Source organism: Ictalurus furcatus, chromosome 24 (genome assembly GCF_023375685.1).
Source record: "Ictalurus furcatus strain D&B chromosome 24, Billie_1.0, whole genome shotgun sequence".
Taxonomy (NCBI): Eukaryota; Metazoa; Chordata; class Actinopteri; order Siluriformes; family Ictaluridae; genus Ictalurus; species Ictalurus furcatus.
Window position 1 is genome coordinate 6335012 of NC_071278.1, and position 15000 is coordinate 6350011.

Genomic DNA, 15000 nt, shown 5'->3' on the forward strand with positions numbered 1-15000 from the left:
CTGGTAGGCAGAGAAGCTCAGCTAACCCCCTCCCCACGTCTCTGTTTAAAGCCCAGCTAACTCCATTCTAAGTACTGAAGCTTTACTACTAGCATCTTATTTTTTTCAATGCGCCACTAGATGCTACCACCACCGTGCTTCACCGTGGGGACGGTGTTCTCAGGTGCTCTCTGTGCCTTCTCAGACCAGAGAACCTTTTCCCAACATATTTACTGCGTCACCAAATTGGATTTCAAAATAATAATAATGATGTTTTGTTTTTTTTCGCCAGTAACGTCTTTCTTCTCGCTACTCTTTCATGAAGCCCAGCGATTGTGAACTGTCCTCGTTATGGCCCGATTATCAACGACTACTGCATATTCAGCACGTCTGCAGCTCAGAAACACAGGAAAAGACCAGAAGACACTGAACAGACTGGGTCTAGTGAAGTCAACAGCGTGCACACACACACACACACACACACACACACACACACGCACACACACAGCGTCAAATCTGCTTAATTGGGGCCCGTGGTGTGTGAGGCTCCCGGTTTCTTTTCCTAAAGCAGCTTGTGTCTGCATTATTAGGAGCTCTGACTTACTAATGTACAGAGCAGGATTACAGGCTCTAGTCTGAGAATTTGGACAGCTTGAACACACACACACACACACACACACACACGTACATACATTCATCAGGAAGCCCATCAGCCACACAATGGCCTAATTGATTTTTTGTTATGTTGGGACAGTCACACGGCTTAACGTCAATGCGCTATCATGTTGTCCTACTTACAGATAAACACACACACACACACACACGTGTCTCTTAGCCTATATCTCACGCTAGGTTGCGCCAGTTCTGTCTATACATAAAGAAGATGATTAATATCATCATCATCATCATCATCATCATCGCATCTCTTTGTCTAAGCAGTAGAGTTTCTTGTTTCCCTGGGGAATGAATTTGAGGTTGCAAATAAATAACTTTCCTGTCATCCTTCACAATGGAGAAAAGCTAGACATGCGTACTGTGGAAATATCTTAAATATAGCGAACTTTATTTATAAGATTACCATAAATCAATATAAGATTAATAAACCTATTTCGAGATTTAAAAGACAAAACAAAAACAAACAACAACACCTAATTTCAGAGTTGAATTGTTACACAATATCTGCCAATAAAACAAACTCGTCGTGAATATTTCAGTCCAAACCCATCCAGATCTGTCCATGCTCAGCTTCTGTTATGTTATGTAATTAAAAAAAGAAAACTATTATGGTATAGTTATATAGAGATAGACAGATAAATAGATGGAGGGAATGGGGGGGGGGGGGGCTTGTCTCTGAGTCTTTTTCACTCCATCAGAGTGATGGACAGTGTAAAACAAAGATGCTTCAGGGAGTCTGTAGTCTTATTCAGTCACACACACACACACACACACACACACACACACACACACACACACACATACTGGTTTCCAAGGAGCAATAGAAAGTGCTTCCCATCTGAAAAGCTTTGTGGAACAGAGCCTCTTCTGTCCTCGCCTCTCGTTTCATTTCATGCCCCCCCCTCCCCCTCCCTCTCCTATTCATTTGCGTGCTTCCCACCATCTCGCCTCAAACCGCGGTGCGAATGAGGATTAGCGAGTGTGTGCTTCTCTGCACACTATCTCTCAATACTGTCACGCTAAATCCTCTTCTTCCTTCTTCTTCTTATTATTATTTTACTAGTGCGTTGGTTAAACGGACCGTGTCCCAGGACAAAAAGATCTCACATGAGTAATGTCATATCAACTGATTCTGAGCTGAAACTTTTCTTTTGTATATAGCAACACTGAGAGAACGAGGGATCGAGGGACAGGGTGTTTACTGCCCACGTTACACTGAACACGTCCGCTGATGGCGTGATCGAGGAAGACGAGGGAGAACATATGAGAACATTCTCGTTCTCCTTAATGACGGTCGCCGAGGCACCGAGAGGGGTTTCTGTTCCCTGATTAGTAAACACAGGAGGATGCTGCGAGAGACAGACTGAGAAAGACAGGGGGTTGTTGTTTCGGAGGGGTGAAAAAACTAAACTCTTTAATATTCTGGATGCTTTGCGCACGTGGAGATCTGCGACACGGGCATTTCGTCCCCACCGTGTCAGTAGACGTCACATTCACCTGGACTCTAGAGAGGTCTAGAGACCTCTAACACACTTCCCAGTCAACTTCCTGGTTTATGAGTTCATCCAAGTCTTTGCCAATCATGGTGTATCATGCTTTCTTCGACCAGGCCTTGTGGTTTATGACGTTTGAAAGCTCTACCTATGTCAACGTTTGAACCTCCTAGCAGAGGAAACCGGGTTTTAGACTGAAACATCTTTACAAGAACCGCCAGCACAGACGCAGCAACGATCGCGGCCTTGTTACAGCAAACACGTGAAATCCAGCTACACAGTGAACACGTCCATGTTTAACAGAACGCTTATGTACTTCATGTACGGTGATGCAAACAACATGGCTGGAGTTAACGTGAAGCTAACGTGAAGCTACGTGTGCTGGTATAATACAGTCTGTTCTAAACAGGGTCGTGAGAGCTGCAGGCAGGGACGCTGGCATGAGTGAGACCGGACACACACACACACACACACACACACACACACACACACACACTGTGAGGCCAGACCTGCTGGAAAACCATGCCAACTTCCCAAATGCCTCGATCTGCTCTAACCCTCCCTACATGCTCACGCCATCAGACTACCGTAATAAAGGAAGCGCAGCGTTCCAGTGTCCGCATGTTTCCACCGACTGCAGCGCGTGCTCAGCGGGTGCACAGCGCTCGGGCGTGTCCAACAGGTTGCCTTCGAATCCCATCAGCCCACATTCAGCGGTCCAGACGGCCGGGCTACACACAGCGCTAACGCTAACGCTCCGACACTAATCCTCACTGACGGCGTCCGCTGTTCGGAAAGCTCAGTGGCAGATTGGTCCGCTGCGTCGAGCCCCAGGAGATGGGCCGAGATCTACGACAACAGGTTTTTTAAAAAAAGAAAAAACGCAGGATTTTGAGAGCGAAGTCACAATAGTTCGAGAGTAAATTACGCTCCTTTGGCGTATTTCCGAGCGATAAATCATTCTCGCGCACGCTGGGTGTGTTTTAATTGGAGCTTCTGTGCGAAATTCAGAACAAGCCTACATCGAATGGATTTAAATATACAGCCAAGACGTTACTAATGTTGTAAATAGCAATTCCTGCTGAAAATGACTCATTTATAATTCACTTAAGGTCAGTTCGTGGTTATTGATGATCTAGTATTATATGTTCACTGGTATGGAAGCGAGTCAAAATGGCGTCCGCTTCTGTTTTTCGGTCTTTACCCTGATCGCTCGTTCCCGCGCTCCTGGCTGCCTGCGCGCTTCACCTTGTATGGAGTTTTGTGGGCGTGGCTACAGCGAAAATCAGTGTTTCTGAAACGTTCGCGAATCCGACACAAACAACAAACAATTCCACACAACTCAACATAAAGTTTTCTCTCAGTAAACAAACAAACAAACAAACCAACAAACAAACAAACAAACCAACAAACCAACCAGTCTGGGTGTATCTGCGTGTCAGTGTGAGAGACAGACAGATTAAGGTGGTGTGGGTTAGAAAGAGTGTGAAGTGATACAGAGGTGTGTGTAGGGTATCTCACCGTGTGTGTAGGAGGTGAACATCTGGAACAGCAGAAGAGTCATGAAGCTCCTGCAGGTCATTTTCTCACACAGCTGAACAGTACACTATACACCAACACTAACACACACTAACACACACTACACTAACACACTATACAATAACACTAACACACTACACTAACACTATACACTATGCACTAATACACTATACACTAACACACTAACACACTACACTAACACACTGTAGACTAACACACTACAGTAACACTATCCACTAACACCCTATACAATAACACACTATACACTAACACACTGTACACTAACACTATACACACACTAACACACACTAACACCACACACACCACAATAACACGCAGTAACACGCAGTATCTCACTCTTTTCTCACTGTCACAATGATAACTATCCTTCTGCTGTCAGTCAGACCTGTTCCCTTTCCTCCATCTCTCTCTCTCTCTCTCTCTCTCTCTCTCTCTCTCTTCTCGCCTGGTTATCTCCTTACAGTCTCATCGTTTCACATCACCTCTCCCTTCTTCTAGTAAACTCTGAGTAGAGTCCTGGAGAGAGAAATGTGCGGGTTGTAGAAGAAAGAGAACTAATCCACAGCGTGCTGATGGAGGCTCTGATGGAGGCTGGTGGAGAGAGACTGGAGAGACTCCGGCTGTATCCCAAGCGCCTGTGAGCTCAGTGTGCGGAGTGAAGTCTTCTCCACCCTGTGCACTGAGTCTGACCAATGGGACGCGCGCGCTCTGGGATTTGAGGTTTAATTCCATGCCACACACGTGCGCGCGCGAACAAAGACCGCGCGCGTTCCCAGCGCGTGAGTCCGGTTTTACTCTCCGATCAATAGCACTGTGAACACGAGATACTGGTTTGTTTATTTATTTCTTTAGGTCTTGATTTAATCTGAAACTTCTCTCCCATACCGAGTCTGTTCACCTCGATGAAGAAACCCTGATCAGTTCAGAAAACGCGATCAGTTATAAAGTCATGTGATTGGAGAGCCTTCTGTCCTTCTGTCCCGGGATCTTCTATCACCTCATGCTACTGTAAAAATGAGCTAAAATAAGATAAGCAAATAAACACACTCCTAATTAACAGCAAGGCTAGGAGTGACTCAAATAAAAGTGCAGTGGTGCTTGAACCCTTTAGAATGTTCTATATAACTGCATAAATGTGACCTAAAACATCATCAGAGTTTCACACAAGTCCTAAAAGTAGATAAAGAGAATTCAGTGAATCAAAAATATTACACTTGGTCGTTTATTTATTGAGGAAAATGATCCAATCATACATATCTGTGAGTGAAAGTATGTGCACCTTTGCTTTCAGTATCTGGTGTGAGCTCCTTGTGCAGTAATAACTGCAGATAAACGTTTGGGGTAACTGTTGATCAGTCCTGCACATCGACTTGGAGGAATTTTATCCCGTTCCTCAGTACAGAACAGCTTCAACTCTGGGATGTTGGTGGGTTTCCTCACATGAACTGCTTGCTTCAGGTTCTTCCACAACATTTCTACTGGATTAAGGTCAGGACATTGACTTGGACATTCCAGAACATAAACTTTATTCTTCTTTAATTGTTCTTTGGTAGAACAACAGACCCAAACCCTGATACTACCACCACCATGTTTCACAGATGAAAGAAGGTTCTTATGCTGGAATGCAGTGTTTTCCTTTCTCCAAACATAACACTTCTCACTTAAACCAAAATATAATTTTTTTTTGGTCTCATCCATCCACAAAACCATTAGCCTTCTGGCTTGTCCACGTGATCTTTAGCAAACTGCAGAAAGGCAGCAATGTTCTTTTTGGAGAGCAGTGGCTTTCTCCTTGCAACCCTGCCATGCACACTACTGTTGTTCAGTGTTCTCCTGATGGTGGACTCATGATCATTAACATTAGCCAATGTGAGAGGTCTTTAGTTGGTTTGAAGTTATCCTGAGTTCCTTTGTGACCTCGCGGACGATTACACAGTTTGTTTTTGGAGTGATCTTTGTTGGTCTCCACTCCTGGGGAGGGGAACAATGGTCTTGCAATTCCTCCATTTGTACACAATCTGTCTGACTGTGGATTGGTGGAGTCCAAAAGCTTTAGAGATGGTTTTGTGACCTTTTCTACCATTATGAGCTTCAACAACTCTTTTTCTAAGGTCCTCAGAAATCTCCTTTGTTCGTGCCATGATACACTTCCACAAACACGTGTAGTGAAGACCAGACTCTGATAGATCTTTGAATAAAACAGGGCGCTCACTCACACCTGAGTATCATCCCATCAACTGAAAATGGCTGACTCTAATTTCACCTTCAAATTAACTGCTAATCCTAGAGGTGCACATACTTTTGCCCCTCACAGATATGTAATACTGGATCATTTTACTCAACAAATAAATGACCAAGTATAATATTTTTGTCTCATTTGTTTAATTGTGTTCTCTTTATCTACTTTTTGGACGTGTGTGAAAATCTGATGATGTTTGAAGTCATATTTATGCAGAAATATAGACAATTCTAAAGGGTTCACAAACTTTCAAGCACCAGTTCAGTGGTTAAGGCTTTGGGCTACTGATCTGAAGATTGAGATGAGTCCTTAATCCTTAAGAGCTTAACTGTAAGCCAGTTTGGATGAAAGCATCAGGTAAACAGAGTAAAAGTAAATGAAAAGTGTGAGACAACTCAATAGTTTTATTAAAAAAAAAAAAGATTTATTGGCATGAGTGCTGGATGTCATTCAATACAAAACCAAGCTACAAACATTTAGCGCTGGCCAAAACGCGACACGTGGGACGGTTTAAATTTACTGTAGCATTAAAACACCATGTACAGACGACTAGAAGTTCTGACGTGTCCACTGGGGAACGGAGCTGTGTGAGATATGACTGATAGCTTGGTGGACCGGCGTGGTTACACCGTCTGTAATCAGATACGCAGGCAGGAGATCGCTCCTCGAAAACCATGCGACTTCAGCTGTCCATCGGGGGCCGGGGAACAGGCGTGGCCCCTTCAGACTGGGAGGAGGGCGGAGTCGGGTCTGCATACAGTACAAAGAAAAACTAACTAAACATCCTGCATGTGTCACTATATACAACAACTGAGGGGACACACACACACACACACACACACACACACACACTGTAAGAAGAACTGAAGTGAGGGATTGGAAGAGAGGATGAGATACAGAGGTGTAGTTACTCACATGTGCCATTAGGAGCACCGGTGTGCTGCGAGCCCATCACCTGCCCTGCCCCTCCACTGCCCACTGTCCGACCTGACAACACAGCCAACACATCAACCTGTACACTGCTCTCAAACACACAGCAATATCAAACCGCCTGCTTCGTCTAACCTGTCTAGAAGATTTAAAAATAAACAAATAAATAATTTATATGTATTTACAGAGTCACGCTTGGACCCCGATCATTGGTGCTTGTGGCTGGATTTGTGTTCTGCTTTATTTATTTATTTATTCATTCATTTGGGACACACACACACACACTTCACTTAGATCAGGCGTGTCCAATCTTATCCGCAAAGGGCCGGGCGTGGGTGCAGCTTTTCGTTCCGATCTCTTATCTATCCAATCCCACTTGTTTAAAATGGGCTGATCTTGGCTTTCAGTAGACTCGGGTGTGGCTTCTGCTCAGGTTGGAACAAAAGCCTTGCACCCGCACCGGCCCTTTCCGGATAAGATCGGACACGTCTGACTTTAGATGATCAGACTGAGTGCGAGTAGTAAAACGAGAGAAAATGTACAAAAACCCATGTGTGTGTATATGTATGTATATATATATATATATATATATAAAAAGTGACTGTACCATGATGTAGCGGGTTAAACACAGGTCCGCTGCTCTGTGAGGCTCCGCCCTGTTGCTGTTCCAGCTGCTGGCGTGCCTTTAGCTCAGCGTACTTCACCTGCTCCAGGTGGAAGTTCTGCCTCTCTGACAGTAACTGCTGACGCTGCTGCTCCAGCTGCAACACACACACACACACACACACCCCCCCCCAATATTACCTTACAGTGACCAGAAGAATGTGCATGATGCTGACAGAATGTTCTGGAGCACCACACCGTTAGAAAAATCGGTTCTTCAAGGGTGCTTTAAGGAGTCATTGGATAGGTAAGGGGTATTAACTTCTCCTGGAACCCTTTCTGATAGTGTCCTACATATAACCTTCAAAGGTTACTCTAGAGGGACAACCGGAGAACCGCTCCGACACTACTGTACATTTTAAGAACCAACTATTACAGGAAGTAATAACTAAGTGTGTATTTTATAAATTCTGCAGTGCTGTGTTCACTCACAGCCTCTTTCTCTCGGTCCATGATGGTCTCCAGCTCCTCAAAATGCCTCAGCTTGATCTCCAGCTTCTTCATCTGAGTCTCTACCAGCAGAGCCACAAGAGACTTAATCTTCCTTTCCTCCACAGCAGCCAAGTGCTAGAAAAGCACAGAAGAAAGAGAGAGAGAGAGAGAGAAAGAAAGAGAGAGAGAGAGAGATGAGGGGATTAAATAAGCTAAGCTGATGCAGACATATCCCAGAAGATTTGCAGCTGTGATTGCAAACAAACGTGAGGGAGTGAAGTGAAGACTAATGCAACCAATCCACTTATTGGCATGCTTTTAGGAGGAAATGGGAGAACCTAGAAGAAACCCACAGGGTCACGTGAGAAGGTATGAAACGGTCGACGATCGGATGGTCTAATAAACACCGAGAAGCTCAGAGTACAGTAAATTCTCCCCTGATATGCATGCTCCGCGTGTAGAACAGATGCAGGTTGGTCTGAGGTTTGGTTTTAATCAAACTCACTTTGGCCTTGGTGGCAGCAGACGCCAGGGCAGCTGCAGCTGCTGTAGCAATATTCGCTTCAACCAGCTCAAGTTCTGCCCTCCTTCTTCTCTCGCCATGTTCCCCTTGTGTCTGGACCACTTCCATGCCTTCCTCTTCACCACACACACACACGAAGACACGGAATAAAAAAAAAAATTGCTAATTAAACCAGGTGCACGTTATGATAATGATAATCGTATATATTTATGATGTGCGAGTGCTGCAAACACAAACCTGCTTTGCTGTCCTCTCCTTTCTCCCCTTCGGTCTCATCCTTTTCTTCGTTCTTTACTCGCTCTCCCTCTCCTGCAGAGACTTCCCCCATTGGCTGAGACACCGAGCCATTGAGAAAAAGGGACAGAAAGAAAGAAATAAAGAGGAAGAAAGTGATTTGGATTATATATTATATTAACTGTGGCGTTTGTTTTAGATGACCCTTTAACACTCCTTTAAGTACGGAAACTGGGCTGTCGCACCTTTTCATGGTGTTCTGTGTTGAACTCCAGCTTTTCCAGTTGGGTTCCGTCTGAAACGAAGGTCAGAAAAGGTTAAATCAACTTGTATACAGTGGTTTCAGAAAGTATTCGCACCCCCTTCAGTTGTAATACAGTTACACATGCACACATATTTTGTCCATAAATCTGCACACGATAATACATCATTAAAAATCAAACAAATTAAATCTCTCGTTGAGCTATGTATTTAGACCCTCGACTAAAGGCACTCCAGATGGAGCTCAGGTGCATCCTGGTCCATCTTGAGGTGTCTCTAGAACAATTCTGGTAAATGGTTTTAGAACAGCACACAGCCGTGTGTAGAAGATCCCACAATTCACAGTACAGGTCAGACAAGAAACCAAGCCATGAAGTGCAAGGAGCTGTCTGTGGACCTCCACAATCAAACTGTGTCAAGGCATAGATCTGGGAGAGAGAATAAAACCATTTCTAAAAGATATGAATGTTCCCAGGAACCTTCCTGGAGCTGGCTGTCCAGCCAAACTCAGTAACTGGTCTAGAAGAGTCTTGATCAGAACCCAATGTCCAAGCTCTAATAGAGCTTCAGAAGTCCTCCACAGACATGGGAGAACCTGCCGGAAGGACAACTGTCTCAAAATACTCATCAATCAGAAACACATCATCAATCAGATGTTTATGATAGAGTGGCTAGACTTCAAGTGCTACATTTATTTTGGAGAAAAGTAGGTACTGTTCATCGACTGGCCATCTATACAATCCCTACAGTGAAGCATGGTGGTGGCAGCGTCCTGCTGTGGGAGTGCTTCTCACCAGCATGGATGGGGAACTGGTCAAAGTTGAGGTATGCATGAATGCAGCCAAATACAAATTTAGAAACATGTGAAAGTTTTCTAAAAACTTGTTTTGGCTTTGTGATTAGTAGATTGCTGGCTAAAAAAGTACATTTAATCCATTCCGAATTAAATTACACAAAAAAATTTACGTTTTTGAACCGACTGTATATTTTAATAAGTCTTTACTGGGTAAAAAATGCTGAGTCTAATGTTGACCCCTACTGGTGACTTCCTGCAGTACAGCCTGCCTGAGTGTGCTGGCATGTACAGAGTATAGTGTATAAACACACACACACACACACACACACACACACACACACACACGTGTTTACATGTGCAGTGTAGAGTGTTTATATGTGTTCACATGTACAATGAATAGTGTATATACACACACACACACACACACACACACACACACACACACACACGTGTTCACATGTAGAGTGTATAGTGTATACACACCCACACACGCGTGTTGGCATGCAGAGTATATTGTATACACACACACACTTGTTGGCATGCACAGTGTATAGTGTATATACACAGACACACGTGTTGGCATGTATAGTGTATATACACATGTTCACATGAACAGAGTATAGTGTATATGCACATGGTCACATGTACAGTGTATATACACGTGTTGGCATGTACAGTGTATGTACACATGTACAGTATATATACACGTGCTGGCATGTACAGTGTATAGTGTATACACACACGCACACGTGTTCGCATGTACAGTGTATAGTGTATACACACACATTCACATGTACAGTGTATAGTGTATATACACATGTTCACATGTACAGTGTATAGTGTATATACACATGTTCGCATGTACAGTGTATAGTGTATACACGTGTTCGCATGCACAGTGTATATACACGTGTTCGCATGTACAGTGTATATACACGTGTTCGCATGTACAGTGTATATACACGTGTTCGCATGTACAGTGTATATACACGTGTTCGCATGTACAGTGTATAGTGTATATATGTGTTCACATGTACAGTGTATAGTGTGTGTATATAAAGTACCAGTCTTTTCTAGTTGGTCTGCCTCGGGTCCGGATGTGTTACTTGACTGCATTCCAAAGGTGGGCTCAAGTTCTGCTAAACTCTGGCCAGGATCTTGGATTTTGAGGATGGGGGGATTGAGTAGCTCTGGAGAAGCTTGTTCTCGAACGCGAGAGAACTCCTCTGAGAATGAGAAGAGAAACGAAAGAAATAAAAAGCAAAGGAATACATCAAGGACAAGTTCTTATACACTGATCAGTAAAATATTATTTTTTTTCCCCCATTTCTTTTATGGTGGGTTGGACACAGGGACACAGCGACACACAGGGGCACAGCGCGACACACAGGGACACAGCGACACACGGACACAGCGACACTGGGGCACACCGCGACACACAGGGACACACCCAGGGCTGCCTTGGCAGCAGCAGAGGCCACTCTGGGGTCCACGACGGAGGCGAGGAAAGCCACGGTGCTCATGACGGGGTTTCCTGACTGGCTAAAGGGAACAGGCTGGTAGGCGAGGGGGCCCATCGACGCTTCAGAATTCTCCAAGTACGGGTCCTCTATGGGCAAGCGCAGGAAATGCAGGATACACTCATCCTGTGTGCGGCTACCCACATGCTCAGAGACCTTATTCCAGTCATCTTTATACATCTCTAATGCCTGAGAGAGAGAGAGAGATATTGGGAAAGACAGAAACACATCAGTGAAATATCCTTTGCTTGGTCTGAGGGACAGTGTAACTTTATTGGTCACCAGACTCACCTCCAAAAGCAACAGGGTTTCCTGTTCTGTCCACTCGCGTCCCGCGTTCGCTCCTTTCGTCTAAAGAGTGTGTAACAAACACACACACTACTTAGACTTGTGCTTTCAGCAAAACAGAAAGCTTCCTGAAGCACAGATAAGGTGTGTGTGTGTGTGTGTGTGTGTACACACCTTGGGATGCTTCTTGGCGTAAATATCGGTTCGTAGTCCGAAGTTTTGAAGGTCTGAAGGCTTTTCTCTGCTCTTCTCTGGGAAATGGAGCATATGCTGAGAGGCTGAAACCTACACACACACACACACACACACACACACACACACACAATATAACAAAACAATTACAATGCCACAAACAGTTACAACTACAAGCTGTGTGTGTGTGTGTGTGTGTGTGTGTACCTGTACCTGTAATGGTCTGTGCTGTAGAGGGACCAGGGCTGTGGGACTGTCTGTGAGAACATTAAAGTGAGGTGTAGGTGGAGGACCCATAGGAAGAGGTCGGCTCTCAGCATCCACCTGGTAATTTATCAAACCCCACTGCTCCAGGAATGCATGGACCCTACACACACACACACACACACACACACACACACACACACACACACACACACACACACACACACAGAGAGAGAGAGAGAGAGAGAGAGATACACACAACTGGTACCAGAAAGCAAGGTCAGGGTAAAGGTTATATACATCACTGATACACACACACACACACACACACACACAGCTAACCTCATAAGGGCACACACGTCTCCTGTAAGGTTTCGTCTGCAGGAGGTGGAGGTCAAGTACTCCTGAGGGTTTAGGCGATACGTGTCGATCATGAAGTTGCGATATGCCAAATATCTGCAAACATTAATAACACACCCAGAGTGTACATTTCTGTTTATGCAAAAGTACGTGCACCCCTGCCCATCACACCCGTCCGTGCTTGTTGAAGTCCCGTTCCAGATTTATTCCCCCTTTTACTGTTATAATAAGCTCCTCCACTCTTCTGGGAAGGCTTTCCACTAGATTTTCGGGCGTGGCTGTGGGGATTTGGAGAATCACATATGGGTGTGATGGTGATAAGAGTGTATAGATTATATGTATATGTGTGTGTGTGTGTGTGAAAGAGAGAGTGAATGACCCACATCTCTGGTGATTTGGACTTGTTCTTCCCGTTGAAGAACTCAGGCAGCGCTCTCCTCTCTATCCGGTGAATACTGAGACAGAGAACAGATTGATGGTTACACCTCCGTCACTGAAACCAGTCTCGAGTGCACACTGCGGTTAGATGGGATACGGCCCCGGGGAAGATTTACCAGTTGTAGTCGAACCAGGAGGCGTAGCTGGGTATGATGATATGGTGAGTCTGCTCTGTGGCACTCTCCTCTCCGTCCAGCCCACGCCCAAACTCCCGTCCCTGATCCTCCTCATCCTGAACACACACACACACACACACACACACACACACACACACACAGATATCTATTAGCATACCAATGTCTCATAAAAACACCATTACTGATCCGATACAGTTGGTACACCACTTACCCTGACTCCAGATAGGAACTCGTCTTCCTGGTCATCTAAAAAAAGAAGATAAAAAAAAAGAGGAATATTACAAGAGATCGGTCTTATAAAGCCAAGCACTAACGTGTGTAAACAAACCAGCACAGGGTCATACCCAAGTCAGCCATGGTTCCTCCTTTCACTGGTGTGTTCTCGCTGTCTTTCTTCAGGTTCACTGTCGATAATAAGAAAGCAAAACATCAGTGTTAATCACGAGACAGTTGGAGCTAGTGTTAGGTTTAGCAGTAGTATTACTGTAGAAAAGGAAGAAAGGTCTGGAAAGAAAAAAAAAAAAAAACCCCCACACCATTTTTAGGCAATGTGACCTCCTCCATGTTAGGCACAGGTGTTGGGTCCTCCATGTCTTTAGTTAGGTCTTCTTCCGGCTCCGCCTCTTCCTGCTGGCCACGCCTCTTATACGATCTGCAAATGACATACGATACATACACTCACTCACTGCCCACTTTATTAGGAACACCTGTGTACAAGCAGGCAGTCACAGATACAGGTCCAGAGCCACAGGTCATCACACTGCAGAAGCTGCTCATCTCCAGCAGTCCTGCGGGTGGAAACACCTTGCCGGATTTGTTTGAGCTAACAGGAAGAACACCCAGCACGTCAAAACATGACGCGGAGGGGCTACAACAGCAGATGATCACACTGGGTTCCACTCCTGTAAGCCAAGAACAGGAATCTGACAAAATCGGCAGAAACGATGTGAAGCGGTCACATGGCCAACATGGACACGCCAGCACTGTTCTGAGAGCAAGGGGGTCCTACACAGTATAACTATCATGTTCCTATTAAAATGACCAGTTAGTGAATATTAAACATGAATAATAAGACACTAATTATATAAAAATATATCTTTATTTATTGCCATCCTCAAAAGTATTGGGTATTGTTCCATAACTACGTGTTCTTCTCACCCCTTTTTCCCTCCTTTCTTCCTGGACTCGGATGTGGGTGGAGAGGGGGAGCGTCTTCTCTTCTTCCCGGAAGTCTTGCATTCCTTATGTAGAAGAAAAACAAAAGGAAATGACTGAAAGATCAAAAGCGGAGGAACAAACACGAGAGGTGGGGGGAAAGAGAGGGGAGGCGAAGCGCTACCTCCTCGTCTCGGGGGTAGACGCGCCTCCGGTAACTCATGCTCCTTTTGCTGTCGTCCACCTCGTAGTCTTCCTCGTTCATCCACTCGTTGAACATGTCCGAGTCAAGAAGCCACTTAACATGAACCTGGAAGGAAGGCAGAATCATCAGTGGAGTCAACCTGTACAGTTGAATGTACAGAGACACGCACACTAGGCAGACCATCACACCCATATGTGCTTCGTCCCCAAACCGTTTAAACCACGAAACTGTATAGAAGGTCTCTGTATGCTGTAGCATTACAATTTCCTTAAGAACTAAGAGACCTAAACATGTTCCAGCATACATCAGACATGCTGAATTATTCTAACCTCAGACTTTCAGTTCACTCACCTTCCAGGGTCGGTCTGAAATGGGGGCTTCCTCTGGATCCACATCAACATCACTGACTGACAGCCATGTATCATAACTACAAGCCAAAGACCCATACATTTATATTACACTACAGGGATACGATTTCATTTTGTTTCCATGTTGTGTGTGTGTGTGTGTGTGTGTGTGTGTGTGTATACAGTATACATCGATATACACTCACCTGTCTGGATACATGCCCCAGTGCACCATCACATGTTGATTGACCCGCATAACAGGTCTGAACCAGTCTTCTGGGGGGAAAAAAAACAAGTGTAATATTTTATATATATATATATATATATATATATATATATATATATATATATATATATATATATATATAT

At 44.5% G+C, this 15000-nt stretch overlaps 2 protein-coding genes across 4 annotated transcripts in view; both read right to left on the reverse strand.

Moving 5' to 3' along the window:
• Positions 1-4250, reverse strand: part of cspg5b (chondroitin sulfate proteoglycan 5b) — an 11045-nt gene extending 6795 nt beyond the window's left edge. For both annotated transcript variants that reach the window (XM_053613063.1, XM_053613062.1), the window contains exon 1: positions 3669-4250. In XM_053613063.1, the coding sequence (XP_053469038.1) occupies positions 3669-3729 (61 nt within the window). In that variant the 5' untranslated portion in view covers positions 3730-4250. The remainder of the gene's footprint in view (positions 1-3668) is intronic.
• Positions 4251-6185: 1935 nt separating this feature from the next.
• Positions 6186-15000, reverse strand: part of smarcc1b (SWI/SNF related, matrix associated, actin dependent regulator of chromatin, subfamily c, member 1b) — a 17703-nt gene continuing 8888 nt past the window's right edge. The window contains exons 7-28 of one of the 2 annotated variants that reach the window (XM_053613229.1): positions 14838-14904; positions 14636-14711; positions 14264-14389; positions 14083-14165; positions 13461-13576; positions 13269-13328; positions 13136-13170; positions 12904-13019; positions 12733-12804; positions 12332-12445; positions 11999-12152; positions 11768-11878; positions 11597-11656; positions 11236-11494; positions 10850-11011; positions 8974-9023; positions 8732-8825; positions 8477-8610; positions 7972-8106; positions 7484-7637; positions 6862-6933; positions 6186-6696 (exon numbers count right to left, since the gene is read on the reverse strand). In XM_053613229.1, the coding sequence (XP_053469204.1) occupies positions 6629-6696; positions 6862-6933; positions 7484-7637; positions 7972-8106; positions 8477-8610; positions 8732-8825; positions 8974-9023; positions 10850-11011; positions 11236-11494; positions 11597-11656; positions 11768-11878; positions 11999-12152; positions 12332-12445; positions 12733-12804; positions 12904-13019; positions 13136-13170; positions 13269-13328; positions 13461-13576; positions 14083-14165; positions 14264-14389; positions 14636-14711; positions 14838-14904 (2318 nt within the window). In that variant the 3' untranslated portion in view covers positions 6186-6628. Of the gene's footprint in view, positions 6697-6861; positions 6934-7483; positions 7638-7971; positions 8107-8476; positions 8611-8731; positions 8826-8973; positions 9024-10849; positions 11012-11235; positions 11495-11596; positions 11657-11767; positions 11879-11998; positions 12153-12331; positions 12446-12732; positions 12805-12903; positions 13020-13135; positions 13171-13268; positions 13329-13460; positions 13577-14082; positions 14166-14263; positions 14390-14635; positions 14712-14837; positions 14908-15000 lie in introns of both variants that reach the window. The other variant, XM_053613228.1, reaches the window with a different exon arrangement.